Consider the following 13174-nt stretch of genomic DNA (forward strand, 5'->3'; position numbering starts at 1 on the left):
TTTTTCACTTATCCAGGGATAGGTCAGGGGTAAACGTAAGAAAATAGAACATAATACGATCAATTAAAGTATAGACAAACAGATGCAGGGTAAAAGATCAAAAGTAACTGTACCTGTGCCCAGGTTAGTGTTTTGTCAGTCAAATGGTAATGCACCATTCCCTGGTGTTCATCCTTGAGCTGACTTCCTGTTGTGGAAGAAAACTGACAGTTACATTTGCTTTGTTATTCTTTTACTTTGAAAATAATAGCTTAATCTGATGAGCTTATCGTCCCACTTGAGTGTTTCAGTAAACTGTAAATGTGCCGCTTGTGTGTTGTTTACCCTTTTGGAATATTTCGGTTTGACCGCATTGGTCAAATACAGACTCATTAAAAGGATTTAAAAGGCTTCACCACGAAGAAAAGGAACTTCATTGTATAGTTTATTAAGAGTAAGGTCTTTGGATATTATGGCTTCTGTCTTTTGAGAAAGAGTAGCATACATTTTTGTTATTGGATATAGTCATAACACCACCAAGTGGCAGCAAACAGCCACAACAGGTAGAATTTCCTCAACATGCAATGCCATGCTTGAAGCTTAAGATATATATAATTATTTATGATCTTGGTATTTTCAATCCCTGAGAACTTACTTCTAGTAACTCACATTTTTTATGAGAAGTATTTATAGTTAGATTTAGAAATATTGAAACAACTCTTCTATCACGAGGCTCTGACCTGGGAAGGTGCTTTCAATGAAGTCTTTAAATAGCAGCAGGTCGCTGTGCTCCAGTTCAGCTTCTACATGGACTTTAGCCAGCAGCGTGTAGCCACTGCCAAACTTGCTCTTTAGATGTTGGGGACTCCCGAGGCACTTGAACTGACCGTTGACCATCACTGCCAGCCTGGTGCACAGGGCCTCACACTCCTCCATACTGATGAACGAACATATCGGTGGGAAAGTTAGGTAGGTGTAAGCTTAACTAGATGGAGCAAATCAGCTGCTATCTACCATATTCTTTAGCATGTACCTATGAGAAGTGATGATTATAGCCTTGCCAGACTCCCGTGTGCGTGTAACAGCGTCCCACAGCAGCCTCCTGGCAACGGGGTCCATCCCAGTCGAAGGTTCATCGAGGAAGATGACAGGAGGCCCACCAATCAGAGCCATTCCTGCGCTCAGCTTCCGCTTATTACCGCCGCTGCATATGTGCATTACGCCACATTATTAGAAAAACTTTTTCAAGCATTCTTCAGGATAACATGTGTATCCTCCCTCCACCAAAGAGCTACCTACCTGTAGCTGCGGACCAGTTTATCAGCATGAGGCTCCAACAGCAGCGAGCGCAGGACATTCTCCACGCAGCCAGACACGTACTTCTCTGGGATTCCTCTGAGCCGGGCGTACATACTCAGAGTTTCTCTTCCTGTCATGTGGTCCAATACTGCATCAAACTGAGGACAGTACCCTATGCGCTGCTGCACCTGTTATACAGAGATAAATCTTCTTTTTAAATATTTGTGTGTGTTGAAAGCAGTGTAGTTCGCCACTCTAGACTTTGTGGATTCTCCCATCTCCCTCCCTCTTACCTTCTTAATGTCTCTCCGGATGCTGTATCCATCAATGAAGGCATCTCCAGACGTGACGCTCTCATCGCCTGTCAACATCTTGAAAGTCGTGGTCTTTCCTGCTCCATTGAAGCCCAGCAGGCCGAAACACTCCCCTTTTCCTACAGCGAGAGACAGCCTGTCCACAGCCAGGAGACTCTCCCCGCTGCTGTACACCTGTGAAGAGGAGATAACAGTTTTACATGTATTTCAAAATTGGGACACTCAGTCCAAGTATTTAAAAAATAAGTCAAGACCTTTGCAAATAAGCAAAATACAGCTAAGCCACTTACTTTGCTGAGCTCCTGCAGAATGAGGGGGCTACCAACCATAGACTCTATTATCGGCTGGCACTCCAGAACCCGCTTCCTCTCATCGGCAACATCTCGGTCCTCTGGGAGCAGTGCTGTTGCCATGGGTACCTAAAAAACACACCAAAAAATGACATGATATCCACCTGATATTAAAAGGGATCAGATAATTGCATTTCTATGCACACAGTTTCTATGTGAAATAGCTTTCTATGTGCCATTTTGGATAAGACAAGTCCGTTTTAGGTCAGTTACACTGCAGAAACATGTTTCAACTGATTCCCTTAAAAAGAGCATATAGGGTCTTAGGATTTGGTAAGTAGCTATTTTAGGAAACATTGTGCAGCTGTCTTTGCAGTGTGCATCGCTGACATGAGTGGGTCTGTGGGAAACACAACAAAACAATCATTTTAGAGCTGGACCTTCAGAATAACATGCCCATTAATAAAATACTGGCATTATAAGAGAGATGGACAATGGACACCTCGCCATGGTTTAATCTGACCTTTAGCTGAGTGACCTAAAAACAATCTGAAACTGAGCATTTAAAGCAGTCTGAAGCTATAGATGATCAGTATGAGCAAAAACCCATAGTGGCCATAATTAATATATGCATTTATCATTGTAGCAGCGTAAATATGGCAATTTGAGCACAGTCAGTGCTTTCTTACAACAAGCTTCATTCACGTGGCTTTGTCTATGCGTAGGCCCTTTCAATATCTGGCCCAAGGATTCTTTTTCAGGTAGGTTGGAGGAGCCATGTATCAAACTACCAAACTTCTAATTAGTAAAGGTCACGCTCTCTCTTCTGAGCCTCAGCTGCACCCAATACTAATAATATTATCTCCATGGACCACCACAATAGCCATGCATAGTGTCACAGTGCACCCTTGAGAAATTCCGCATGCGCACCACTTCACAAATTCAAACGTAAGCACTAAATATTAAAAATAGAATGTTTTCTGCGATCATTAGTCATAACCCTGACCCGTATACTCAAACATGACATCTTTCAAAAGCCTTTTGTGTCCGACCAGCCTGACACCAGAGTTTACAGCCTTCCACTGCAAAGAAAGATCAGTTAATCTTCAACACGAGAAAAGAGAAAATGACCGAGATTGTGACTGTTTCACAAATGAAATAAATCTTTTTTCTTACAATCACCTAATCACTTTTACTTCTAGTTTTAGCTCTGAGGTGTTTTCTTAAATTAGCAACACAAATGATAATTTCATATGCAATTTTTCAATGTCAAATAATCCCTAAAGTCCAACTGTTCAGCTTTGCATGGATTTTACAGCTCCAAATATTATGTCCTTGTGAGGATGAATGCAGAGGTGGTAATCCATTTTAGAACTACCAAGTGCCTCAAGGGTATCTATTCTGGTGAAGCAGATTAATATACTAATCAATATTAATATACTAATCAATAGCACCCTCTTAATTCATCTACCTTTTTGCTCCTCCTGAACAGTGAGGTGAAAAGTCTCCAGAGAGTGTGGATGCACTGCAGCTCGATGACAAACAGCAGAATGATGAAGACCACACCCTGCACGGAGAAGGCCACGAGAAATCGTCCCACCCCGGGCTCTGACATTGAGAAGTAGTTTCGCTGGTATGTGATGTCTACAAACAGAGAATCACCAGGTTACCTCTGCACTTCACAAGTAAACTTCTGTACTCGCGGCACAAATAAAATAACTTTTAAGAATAAAAATCAAGCGATTAATCTTTTAGGCAGTACTTACTATATTGCTTGCAGATTAATTCAGTCATAAAACTGGAGGTGCAAAACGAGATATATTCATAGTTCTGGTAGAACTGGCTGAAGGACATTCCCAGGCAGTAGTTTGGGAAGATCAGGAACACCTTATCCAGCAAGTGTGACATGTGCTGCAACTCCAACTCTAGACAGGAAATATTATAATAAAAATATATTTAACGGGATGGATTTATTTTTTAAGCATTCTTCATCTTTTTTCCCCACGAGGACCTAAACGAGTGTGTAGAGATCCAGGGTTCTCATCACAAGTACGTCTCACAAACCCACTCCTTTTCACAAAGTTAATCCAGTTTACCAGTAGGAGGTAATAAAACATGATTCTTCACTGACTTCCCACACATACTTATACTGTCTATTGTATTCAGTGAAGGACAGAGCCAAGCCAGAAGCACTGCTGCTGGGAGATGAGCCCTAATGCCAAAAAGAAGGACTAAGTGATTTTTTAAATACATGAAGTTGGCACATTACATACTGCTGGTCTGAGTTTATTAAAAATATTGAGTTTGTTAATGGAAAAAATATTGAGCCGTAAAAGCTCTGGTCACTTTAATAGGTACACCTTGCTAGCAGCCAACACTGTGGTCATAAATTGATGGACATGGTCACCAACAGTCCTCAGGCAGGCTGTGGTGTTTAAATGATGCTCAGTTGATGCTAAGTGGAGCAATAAAATATCCTCCACTTCATTACATCACCAGCAGCCTGAACCGTTGATACAAGGCTGGAAGGATCCATCCTTTCATGTTTACTCTGAATTTTAAACCCAACACACTGAAGGTTATAGCAGAAAATGGGACTCATCAGGCCAGGCAATGTTTTTCTAATCTGCTATTGTCTAATTTTGGTGAGCCCGTGTGAACTACACCCTGACTTTCCTCTTCATAACAGTGGCACCAGATGTGGTCTTCTGCTGATGTAGCAGTCTGTCTGTCACCAACATCAATGCCACATTCAGTCACTTAAATCACCTTTCGTCCCTGTTATGATACTTGTTTTTAACTTTAGCAGGTCGCCTTGAATATGTGTCTGAATGTCTAAATGAACTGAGTTGCTGCCATGTGATTGGCTAATTTAAAATTTGCTCATTTGTAAACAAGTGTACCTAAAAAACAACTAGCAGTATGAAAAAGAGGGGCTGTCGTATTTTGACTGGTGACCATCCATAACCGCTCTCACCTGGGATCGTCAAGATGGTGACAGCCAGAAAGGTAGCAGTGCCTGAGATCATGTTGAAGATGGTGAGGCGCGTATATGCAGTAGCAGCAGTGGAGAAGAGGAAGCTGAGCAGGTACATAAGAGGCACCACAGCCCAGCCGTACAGCAGAAGTAACAACAACACATCTATAAGGTGGTTGTCCTCTAGAAAAGCACTGATTCCAAAAGCCTGGAACACCACCTGAAAGAAATATACACATATATGCATACAACAGATTCACAAAACCCTATATTGAAACCAATCAATCTGCCTTATTATCCTGTCTGAGTATTGCAGTAGTAACAGATGTCATACTGACCAGCATGAGGAGACAAGGCAGCAGGAAGTTGACCAGGTCCCAAAGCAGGGCTGAAAACCAGAAGTTTGCCAGGTAGACGCCGCTGACCTGCTGCACATGCTTGGACTTGATGGAGGACTCTGTTACAAGCAGCAGGGCAAAAGTGCTGGACAGGGAGGCCATCCCATACATCAGGTTGATAGCAATGGCAAACCCTGTCTTACTCCTACATAAAATGGAATGAAAGAGTGCGACGATTACACCACAAGATGGAAAAGAGGTGGGAAAAGGTTGCAGACAGGGCGTCTTTCTATGTCCCAAGTCTTACTGCTATAACATAACTTGAATACAATTTAAATGCCTGATTTATATTTCAGAAACCAGAAATCTTAACCCTGTTAAGACTGGTGTGGTGGTGTGTTGGTCTCTACCAACACTTTAGGGATGATACCCAGCAGCAAAATGTTCCACTGTCTGTGTCTGCCTCATTTGCTGTAGGTGGACAAGCAGTGGAGAGATCATTTTTTCTAAGTCCACAGTGAAAAAAACACCCAAGGTTTTCAGCTACACATGGGTTTAGTCACCCTAAAAGAAAGGAAGCAAATCTGCTTCATGTAACAATGATGTGTCACTTTGGCTCACCCTCATCACTGCAGGGTTATTTTCCAAACAGTAAAGGGTATTAATGAGCTCGACTAGAGAAAAAACACAGCAACACTTTGAATGTTTGAGCCTCGTGACAGTGAAATTAAAAATATTGTAGAGCAACCATCCTGCAACATCAAACACGAGAAAACTGTTTGAAGCTGGAGAGGAGAGATGTTAGTTACTTCATACTGGGAAGTGCTGTGAATTGGTTTCAGCTGTTTACTCACTCACACCTTCTTTGCGTGAAAGGAAAGAGCTTCATTTGAACAGGAGTACACATGTGCTGATTGTTTTTTTTGTTGTTGTTTTTAGAAAAATCTAAAATTCTGATTCAAGGAAAGCCCTAGGTGTACGCATCACATACAAAAATGACTAAATTGAGAAAATCTAACTTCTATCTGTCTAATTTCTGTGATTTTTAAGTTGCTTGGAACTGTGCTCTTAAACTAACTTCTATTAATTAGTCTGAATGTTTGAAGTTTTTGAGACTGAGCAAATACTAGGCTCAGTCTCAACTGATCCAGCATAGAATTGAAAATTTTTAATTAAAAAAAATCAAATTAAAATACTATGAACAACAAGGTTCATCTCATGCACCAACATCCAGAGCAGAGGAAACATTAAACTGGCTCAACTGAAAAACCAGCCAACACTACGTCCTAATTCAGAGCCAGCTAACGGCTCAGTCCCACAAGTCAAAATAGGAAAACAACCTCCTTGCATCTCCAAAAAAAGAAGAAAAATGGTGGCTGCGTGGTGATTATATAGTTTTTTGTTTTTCACATTTTGTGATCGATTGCAAATTGTGGCGACTAAATGGTTGCCTTTAGCTGTTCACTCGTGATTGTACAGGTCGCCTGTGGCAGGAGGCAAAATTACTGCAGTCTGACTTGGACTGACTGCGTTCACTCTCAGGGAGATTGTCGAAGTGTTGCGAATAATCGTTCTAAATCTGCAAACAGATTGCCAGCGTGTTGCCATCTTTGTCAATAAGCACAACTCGAGGGGACTCGACTCATTAGACTTGCTGAAGCACAACTATAATAGTTAAATGGGAATTCCTGTCTATGTATACAGCAACAGATATGTGATTTTCAACAATTTATGACAGTTAATTGCTGTATTAATAGAAACAGAGTGCATGTAATGACCAAATCAAACACTGATGGAAGACTGACTTCAGATATCGTCAAAAGTTGAACTTTTTTTATCTTAATCTGCAGTTGAAAAAAAAATGTGAAAAATCGCAATATGTGTTATTGTGATGCTTCGGATAAACAAAATATTAGAAATCACAATAATATTGAATCCTAAAGGAAGTATTGTGATAATATCGCATCATGGGATATCTGCTGATTCCCACTGCTAGCAAATACTACCCCATCCTTTCTCTACTCACTCTGAGAGCTGGTTCTGAGCACTCTCAGACAGGTTGCGTGGCATGGGATAATTGCCTGCCTGGATGGAAGCATTCGGCCCTGCTAGAAGTTTGAACAGGGCATTGTCCACCATCATGAGTGCTGTGGCAGGTGTGTGGTAGCCCTCGTTGTTAAAGTAGGCTGTAGCTTCTGCAAAGTGGTTGCTGCTACCTCGAAAAACAGCGCCCACCACGCAGTGCTCGTTAAAGCTGCCTCCTTCTTCGTCCGCCTGAGTTAGGATGTAATCGTTGAAGTCTACAGGGAGAACGAAGGCTTACGATCAGTAAATACCAAAAGTGAGCAGCAACACCAAGCATTTGTCCTCCTCGTTACGCTTACCAGTAGCATTGGTAAGTTCGCCAAGCTGGGCAGAGAGCTGGGAACCGTATACGCTTGCCCAGGCAGAAGCCAGGGGTCCTGCCCCAGACTGCAGAGAAACGGGAACCCTGGTGGGACCATAGCGACTGAGTCCCAGACTCAGTTTCGGAGCGTCATTATGACTGGGAAGGGTGCGTGCCACAAATAAAGCCACAACAGTGAAGACAAGAGGGACCAGGAACTGAGCCACCATCACCTTCCAGTTTCTCCAGCTGTACAGCGCCCTCTTTAGGAACATGGCATAGAACTGCTGCAGGTGTAGTCTGACCTGTTACAGGAGAAAATGGGAGCTTCAATCAACAGAGCAAATTCGCTAAAAAGACGCTGAGCATCGCTTTTATTCCTCTGTCTTACCCCGGTGTTCAGCTTAATGTTGGAGCAGTCTTCTGAGATGAGTGTGCCGCTGTCTGTGAAGTCAGTGACATCAGTCAAGCCGCTGATGCTGCTGGCATCATCCATGGTCCAGTCATGAGAGCGTCTCTCATGTTGGTACTGCAGGGCTGGCAGCTGGATCGCCTGGATATCCAAACTAGAGTCCACCAGCTTTCCAACTCTGGAAACACAAATAAATCTCATTTTATCCACTGAAAAAAAAAAACAAAGAAAAAACAAAACAAAACACCATTGGTTTTATAGCTGACACAAAAAATAAAAATAAAATTTAGATAGTTTAGATAGTTTAACATTAAATATCAACTGTTTATGATAGAAACATGTATGAGGAGAGAAGAATCTATTCAATCTGTAACATTTTAATTCATTTCAGCACAGTGCGGTGAAGACAGCAGGGAAAAAATATTTCTGGGCCTATTTATAATTCAATAATCAATGAGAGGCTCACAGAGTGCCTTTGTGAGCGTGCAGTTTAGTTTTATATTCTTAATATGCCACTTATCTGTGAAATGTACTTTCACAAGTAAGAAAAAAAAAAGAAAAAACACAGAAGTTACATTTTAAAGCTTTTCAACTCAACACCAACTCAATAACAAATTAGCAACAAAATCTCAGGAAAACACTATTAAAAGGTGATTTATTTGTTGTGAATAATTATAGTTTGATAATAATTAATTGGCAGCATTGTGTAATGGAGTTATTACACTCGGCTGTAAAATATGAATGAACGAAAGAAGCTAAACGACCAAACGCTCCAACAGCAGCTTTTCTTTGGTGCAACGTGTCAATGGCCAGAACACGCTGCTGGATTCTCAGTATGAATCATAAATAATGAGGCCTGAACAGCAGCAAATACAAATGTTAAACTCGTGCCAGCTGAAGTAGCACAGCGTAAGCCTTCCGCAGTGGATGCGGTCTTGTGATCGTTGCCACAGATACGCATATTAAATCCAAGGGGAAGAAAAAAATAACTGAATAAGGCGGCTGGGACTGCAGTGGATCAGGAAGAGTTGAGTTTGCAAGCAAATTTTTTTATATTTTATTTCTATCAAAGGTGGCGTCTAAAGTTCCACAAATTCCAAAAACGATTTTCAGTAAAGCGTAAAAGATTCAGGCACTGAACACCCTATACCTACGACTAGAAGCAACTATAACCTTTTCTATCACGTCCATACTGTTTTATATACTAGAAGACATTTAGTCTTACACTACTGCTTGTGAATGTAACACTATCTTACGTTACGTAAAAGAAGGAGGAAAGGTCTGCACACCGTTTGGCTCCAAGTGATACCTGACTGATGACGACACTATATAGAGAAATATCATTGTCACGCTTCGATCCATAGTGTCCTTTAACCCATTTTTGCAACAGCATACCCTGTTTTAGATTACATTGGAAGCTGATGACAGGGAAGGAGCAGTGTGTTGTGGAAGGAGGTTCTGATAGCATTCATTTTTTCTGTGCAGGCTCAACTCCTACTGTTGAAAACGTCCGGAAGAAAACCACTTCCTTCTCCAAAATTCACTGAATCTTCATAGACTTTAGAGCAAACATTTGATAGCAAACATAATGTCCCCCATGTGATCAGAGTCAGTTGAACTTAATTAAACCTACTACTTAAGTACGCTCTGAACCAGTTTTATCCCCATCTTCACTAAAATTCTCCCCAGAAAATATTTTATTGCCTTTGTGATCCGTCATTTTAAAGCTTTTAATTTTACAAAAGTGGTATTTTTACAGATCAGAGACTAATTTTCTGTGATACCCAAGAGAAAAATGACTTTAAGGGAGAGAAAAACTGTCACTTGTCCTATATTTCCTACCTGAGGAAAACCTCTTCCATAGTAGTTACTGAAGCGCCATAGCTGGCGATGCCCAGCTCCTCTCTGTTCATCTCCAGCTCAGCAAACAGCAATTCAAACCTGATAGAAAGCAACAAAGAGTTTGATTATAAAATTAAAAAAACAAAACAAAACACAGAGCCAAAATTGCTGCTACCTTTATTTAATATAATCATGTCACCAGTAGTCAAGTGAAAATGAGTTACATTTTTAATGAAAAGCTGGCTTGAGTTATTAAATACATTCACTGATTCAATTTGTGGTATTGTATAATCTGTTGACCCATTTCTAACAGTTCAAAGTAATATTTCCATGCTTTTCCCTCACTCCATTTTTTCTTTGTTCTTTTCCTTCCCCATACATACATAATCGTCTGCAATAAAAAGACATGTGAGAGCAGAACAATTTCCTAAATAACTACATTTTATTGCGCATAATGTGTTAAAATACTACAGTTTATTACATCTTTTATTATATGACTATTTTATTATTCAGTTGCTGTTTTTCTTTGTATACTTGAATGAAATAACTCCAATGTCCCTGTATGTCTAACCCCGAGTCTTTCAGTTTTTTCAGTCTAATAGTAGTTGTTCATTTCACCCGGTGTGACTTCTAGCCTGTTGTCTTTCTTACAAAGAGGTCAGTCCGCACGCTGTGTTTTTGTGCGTATGATCAATGCTCACCTGCTGGTGCTTTCTTTGGGAAGAATATAAGAGAGCTCAGCTCCAGCGCTGCTCTCCAGAGTGGCATTGGGAACATACATGTGAACAAGGCGGGTGATCTCGGACACGTTACAAAGAGCATCCTTGACGATCACCATGTGGTATCCAGCACCTGGTTAAAAATATTACATAAGACATTTACAGAATCAGTCCCAAGAATAGTTAAACTGCATGTGAGTTGGTCCACGTGCAGTATTTCTGTTGAAACAAAACAGCAAAATTTCAATGCATGCTTTTGTAATACCACCGCTAGTCTAGGAAAGAAAAACTGCCTTTCAAGAATCCATCTGAGAGTACAGTATGCTTTCACTAACCATATTTATTCTTGAGAAAGAGTGGTGAGCCGCAGCACTGCAGCTCTCCTCCTGCCATGATGGCAATTCGATCACCGAGCAGGTCAGCCTCGTCCATAAAGTGTGTGGTGAGCAGGATGGTGCGGCCGCGTTTCTCCCCTTGCAGAAGGTCCCAGGTGCCACGTCGTGCTGATGGATCCATACCTGATGTGGGCTCATCTAACATGACAACCTGCAGATGGGCAGAAAGGAAAAGAAGGTTTGCAGTAGTCCGCCCATACTTACACATTTTACTCAAATGACTCTAATGTTCTTTGGTTGTTGTTGTTTTTTTAATTCCAGACCTTGGAGTCTCCAATGAGAGCAATCCCAATAGAAAGTTTTCTCTTCATGCCACCAGAGAGGGTCTTGGAACGAGCATGTCGCTTATCCTCGAGGTTTAAGATACGGATTATCCGGTCCACCTCATCTGGAATCTTGTCTTTGGAGTAGCCTTTCAGCTGGATATAAAGTAGACAACAAATGGATCAGGTTGTCATCTGTTTTTTCTGCAGCTAATTTACGTTAATACAAACTGAGAGGCTGGGAGACAGCAGGAAAGTGCAGAAAATGGAGAAGTTCACTTGCTACTCAACTCATACAAAGTTTTTGTGTGAGGAAAAAGACAAAAAAAAAAAAAAAGGTAATAAAAGTACAATAAAAACATGCTTTGTGCTGCTTTTAATGTTTTTAATAAACAAAACCAATTAAACTCACTTTAATGGAATCAGTGTGAACACCTCGTACTATAATGTGTATAACAGCAAGTGGAAACATTAAGCTATAGTGGATGTGTAGTACATAGAGATGTATTTTTACATAAAAGTGCATAAGTGTGTAAATACCTGTGCATAGAACAGCAGGTGCTCTTGTACTGTAAGGTTATCAAACAATACATCGTGCTGGGGACAAAGTCCCAGGCTGCGTCGGATCAGAGCCATGTCCTGACAGATGTCGTAACCACTGATATAAGCCCTGCCGCTGGTGGGAGGAAACAGGCCTGAAACATGAAGGAAGGTAGTTAAATTTTTTATTTAGGGGGCATGTTTAATGTGTGTGCGTGTATTTATTGCTTGTTTACATGTGCATTTAGGCGTCTAACCTGTTAGCATAGACAATGTTGTGGTCTTCCCAGCACCATTGTGTCCTAGCAGGACTGTGATCTGTCCTTCGAACATGTTCACTGTAAGGTCTCGTACGGCCTGACGTGTCTTGTTGCCCACTTTGAATTCCTGTTAAAACGCGTGACATGAGCAGAAATGGAATGCATGAAGCGTAACCTTTTTGTCCATTTACCTTTTAGTAGTAACACTGAGTACTACGGTGGAGTTATTAGTGGCCTTTCTTTTCCACTGGGGCATCTGCAGCGTACGCTAAAGTGGTCATGATTACTCTCTGGATCATAGTGTTTTGCTGCTCACCTTAGCGAGGTGTTTAATCTTTATCCCAGACACGAGTCCAGCAGGTTCTTCTTCTATAAACTCTCCTTTCATGGCCTTTTCAGCATCCTCTTCTTCTTCCTTCTCATTTACCAAAGCCATGCGAGGGGTGCTGCACCAGTATGAAGGCTGCAGAGGAAGACAGTCAGGGAAGACAAGGGGAGTAAACCAGCATTTCTTCCAAAACTTTTACCCCAAATTTTCACTATTCATTTCCAGTATATCTAACAGTATAATTTTACTAGGAGAACATCAAATATAGCATCCTATATTAACCACACGGTGTGTGTGTGTGTAATATAGCACCGTATATTACACACACACACACAGTGTGTTCTGACTTATCACTGAATCAGGTAATCATCCACTGACATAAGGAAGGAAGAGGAACACAATCATTCACTTAATCACAAGAAAGAGAGATCGAGCCAACATTATTATTGTTCATGTACACTCTGCATGAAGAGATTGTTTCCCAGCCAAACCACCTCCTGATTCACTTCCTAAAGACCGGAGTCAAACCTCCCCTTTTTACGGAGCAGAAACACCATCTGACACCCACTCACACAATGGACATGGAGGAAAGTGCGTCAACATCTAATCCACACCCTTCTGGCAGTCCCTTAAATTCCTGACAACTGGGAAAAAGGTTAGCAGGAGTTTATTTTTGTGTAGGCGCGCATGTCTATAAAGGCACGCCATTTCGTGATCGCTCATAGTTGTTATATAGATAAACCTTATTTGTTTTGGCTCTAGATACTCAGACATTTCCTGTTATTCTAACTAGCTGAACCCAAGGCTTCCTCTGGTCGACATGTTGAGACCT

The 13174-nt window shown here is 41.1% G+C and overlaps 1 protein-coding gene across 2 annotated transcripts in view; it reads right to left on the reverse strand.

Moving 5' to 3' along the window:
* The window catches only part of abca3b (ATP-binding cassette, sub-family A (ABC1), member 3b), a 35868-nt gene that overhangs the window by 2394 nt on the left and 20300 nt on the right, over positions 1–13174 (reverse strand). For both annotated transcript variants that reach the window (XM_026164936.2, XM_026164937.2), the window contains exons 11-30: positions 12331–12477; positions 12012–12141; positions 11755–11909; positions 11215–11370; positions 10892–11102; positions 10539–10689; positions 9838–9936; positions 7975–8173; positions 7582–7888; positions 7224–7497; positions 5198–5402; positions 4860–5079; positions 3649–3807; positions 3354–3526; positions 1883–2011; positions 1572–1766; positions 1279–1466; positions 1013–1183; positions 720–916; positions 114–187 (exon numbers count right to left, since the gene is read on the reverse strand). In XM_026164936.2, coding sequence (XP_026020721.2) covers positions 114–187; positions 720–916; positions 1013–1183; positions 1279–1466; positions 1572–1766; positions 1883–2011; positions 3354–3526; positions 3649–3807; positions 4860–5079; positions 5198–5402; positions 7224–7497; positions 7582–7888; positions 7975–8173; positions 9838–9936; positions 10539–10689; positions 10892–11102; positions 11215–11370; positions 11755–11909; positions 12012–12141; positions 12331–12477 — 3540 coding nt within the window. The remainder of the gene's footprint in view (positions 1–113; positions 188–719; positions 917–1012; positions 1184–1278; positions 1467–1571; positions 1767–1882; positions 2012–3353; positions 3527–3648; positions 3808–4859; positions 5080–5197; positions 5403–7223; positions 7498–7581; positions 7889–7974; positions 8174–9837; positions 9937–10538; positions 10690–10891; positions 11103–11214; positions 11371–11754; positions 11910–12011; positions 12142–12330; positions 12478–13174) is intronic.

The sequence above is a fragment of the Astatotilapia calliptera genome, chromosome 4 (assembly GCF_964374335.1).
Source record: "Astatotilapia calliptera chromosome 4, fAstCal68.1, whole genome shotgun sequence".
Lineage (NCBI taxonomy): Eukaryota > Metazoa > Chordata > Actinopteri > Cichliformes > Cichlidae > Astatotilapia > Astatotilapia calliptera.